This window comes from Micromesistius poutassou (assembly GCF_964030765.1).
Source record: "Micromesistius poutassou genome assembly, chromosome: 22".
Taxonomy (NCBI): Eukaryota; Metazoa; Chordata; class Actinopteri; order Gadiformes; family Gadidae; genus Micromesistius; species Micromesistius poutassou.
The window spans coordinates 2,051,665-2,054,164 of record NC_140292.1 but is presented as its reverse complement, the minus strand read 5'-3'; the positions used below and the strand labels follow the sequence as shown (position 1 = coordinate 2,054,164).

Genomic DNA, 2,500 nt, shown 5'->3' with positions numbered 1-2,500 from the left:
GTACTGTAGCACTGTGAGTACTGTGCTACTATGTGAGTACTGTAGTACTATGTGAGTACTGTGGTACTATGTGAGTATTGTAGTACTATGTGAGTAGTGTAGTATTTTGCTAGCACTAATCTGGTTGTGATGTGAAGTTACTTTCTAAACCAGCTTGTCTGTTCACACTTGGCTCCATGAGCCATAATTGGATCCGGTCCAGAGGAGACAGATTTAGGCCAATCACGTTAGTCCGTGGTGGGCAGACCCCCGGGCTGCTGCCCTTTTGGCTCAAAAAGGCGACTGTGACGGCTAATTAGGCTCATTAAGGGAATCTGTGAGGCTCATCTGGAAATAAACGAAGCTCTGCCTGAACCAGAGGTAAAAAAGCTTTGGTTTAACTAGAGGTAAACTAGCTCTGGTTAAACCTTAACTAGAGGTAAACAAGCTCTGGTTAAACCTAAACTAGAGGTAAACTAGCTTTGGTTAAACCAGAGGTAAACAAACTCTGGTTAAACTAGAGGTAAACAAGCTCTGGTTAAACCAGAGGTAATCTAGCTCTGGCTAAACATAAACTAGATGTAAACTAGCTCTGGTTAAACCTAAACTAGAGGCAGAGGATCTCTTGAGAGCCTAGGTAATAAAGCTCTGATTAGAAGGAGCTTTTGTCCTGAGGGTTAGGACAAGAGGTTGAGGACCTTGACTCTCAGGGCGGAGAGGTGGTTGTAAGTGAACCCAGAGAGGGTTAGGTACCTCCAGTTGGACTAGAGTTAGGGTTAGGCACCTCCAGGGTTATAGGGTTAGGGTTAGGTACCTCCAGGGTTAGGGTTAGGTACCTCCAGTCGGTCTAGAGTTAGGGTTAGGTACCTCCAGGGTTAGGGTTAGGTACCTCCAGGCGGTCTAGGGTTAGGGTTAGGATACCTCCAGGGTTATAGGGCTAGGTACCTCCAGGTGGTCTAGGGCTAGGTACCTCCAGGTGGTCTAGGGCTAGGTACCTCCAGGTGGTCTAGGGTTAGGTACCTCCAGGGTTATAGGGCTAGGGTTAGGTACCTCCAGGGTTATAGGGCTGGGTACCTCCAGGTGGTCTAGGGTTAGGTACCTCCAGGGTTATAGGGCTAGGTACCTCCAGGGTTATAGGGTTAAGGTTAGGTACCTCCAGGCGGTCGGCGTGCAGCACGATGTACTTGGTGGCGTTGACACAGTCCAGCCGGATGCTGACCTCTCCGGTGAAGGTGAAGTTGTCCATGTGGACGTGCAGGTCCAGGTCGTAGTGCCGGGGCAGCAGACCGCCGGGCAGCCGGCTCCGCCTCCAGGGCCGCTCCTCCTCCTCCCCCCCCCTCTCCCCCCGGCTGCCATTCCCCCGGGCCCCCTCAGCCCTGGACCCCGCCCCGGCCCTGGGCCCCGCCCCGTCCGGACCACTGCAGTCGTCGGCCCGCAGGCTGAGCAGCACGGCCACGCCCGTCACTGTGAGCAGGGTGACCAGGGACAGGGCGAAGCCCAGCACCAGCCGTCTGTGGACCGCCACCCGGGACTCCGTAGTCCGGGGCCGGACCACCGCCTCAGACCACTGGTCGGACCGGGAGCTCCTCATGGTTCTGCCGCCCGGCCACGTCCTTAAAGAGTTTAGAAAAGCAAACGTCTCGTTTTAAACCAAAGGACCTGGAATCTCCAGAACCTCCAGAAGAGAAGATCTGGTCCTGGTCCTAGCTCTGTGGTCCTGGTCCTATCTCTGTGGTCCTGTCTCTGTGGCCCTGGTCCTATCTCTGTGGACCCATATCTTTGACCCTGGTCCTAGCTCTGTGGACCTATATCTGTGGTCCTGGTCCTATCTCTGTGGTCCTGGTCCTATCTCGGTGGTCCTGGTCCTATCTCTGTTAGGGTTAGGTCATCATGTCCCTATGAAGGGGTGAGTGGCCACACGTGTTACACTTCACAGGATCACACGCGGGAACACTGAACAGCGCGCGCTTCGATCCGTTCGTCCGATCTCGTCATCCCAGCGCAAGACCTTCCTCTCTATGCCTCGATCTCTAGATAGATCTCTTAATCGATAGATAGATAGATAGATAGATAGATAGATAGATAGATAGATGAAAGATATATATATCGATAGATCTCTAGATAGATAGATCTCTAACTCGATAGATCTCTAGATCGATGGATAAAATGTACTTTCAGTTCCAACTCTAAAATCTGACAACGGATTTCAGATCCGTGCCCTCTTTTTCACTCCCGTTAACCCCGACGGTCAGTAGTCCTCCGGTCTGTAGTCCTCCCGATCTGTAGTGCTCCAGTCTCTAGTCCTGCCCGGTCTCCCGGTCTGTAGAGCTCCCGGTCTATAGTCCTCCCGGTCTCCCGGTCTGTAGTCCACCCGGTCTCCCGGTCTGTAGTTCAGGGCTCGGTTCCGTTAAGGTCTCCGATGAACCGATCAGTCACGAGCCGCTTCTGCTGCACAAAGCGCGGGACTTCATCTGCTCTCCGGCGCACGAGGAGCTCCCGCTGAGAGGCGCGCGCATGTTAG

At 53.5% G+C, this 2,500-nt stretch overlaps 1 protein-coding gene across 1 annotated transcript in view; it reads right to left on the bottom strand.

The window, feature by feature from the left end:
* The window catches only part of LOC311367499 (thyrotropin-releasing hormone-degrading ectoenzyme-like), a gene marked incomplete at both ends in the record, with an annotated part of 15,759 nt that extends 14,189 nt beyond the window's left edge, over positions 1-1,570 (bottom strand). Inside the window, one exon of the mRNA XM_084486335.1 lies at positions 1,133-1,570. Within this exon, the coding sequence (XP_084342461.1) occupies positions 1,133-1,570 (438 nt within the window). The remainder of the gene's footprint in view (positions 1-1,132) is intronic.
* Between the last annotated feature and the right edge of the window lie 930 nt (positions 1,571-2,500).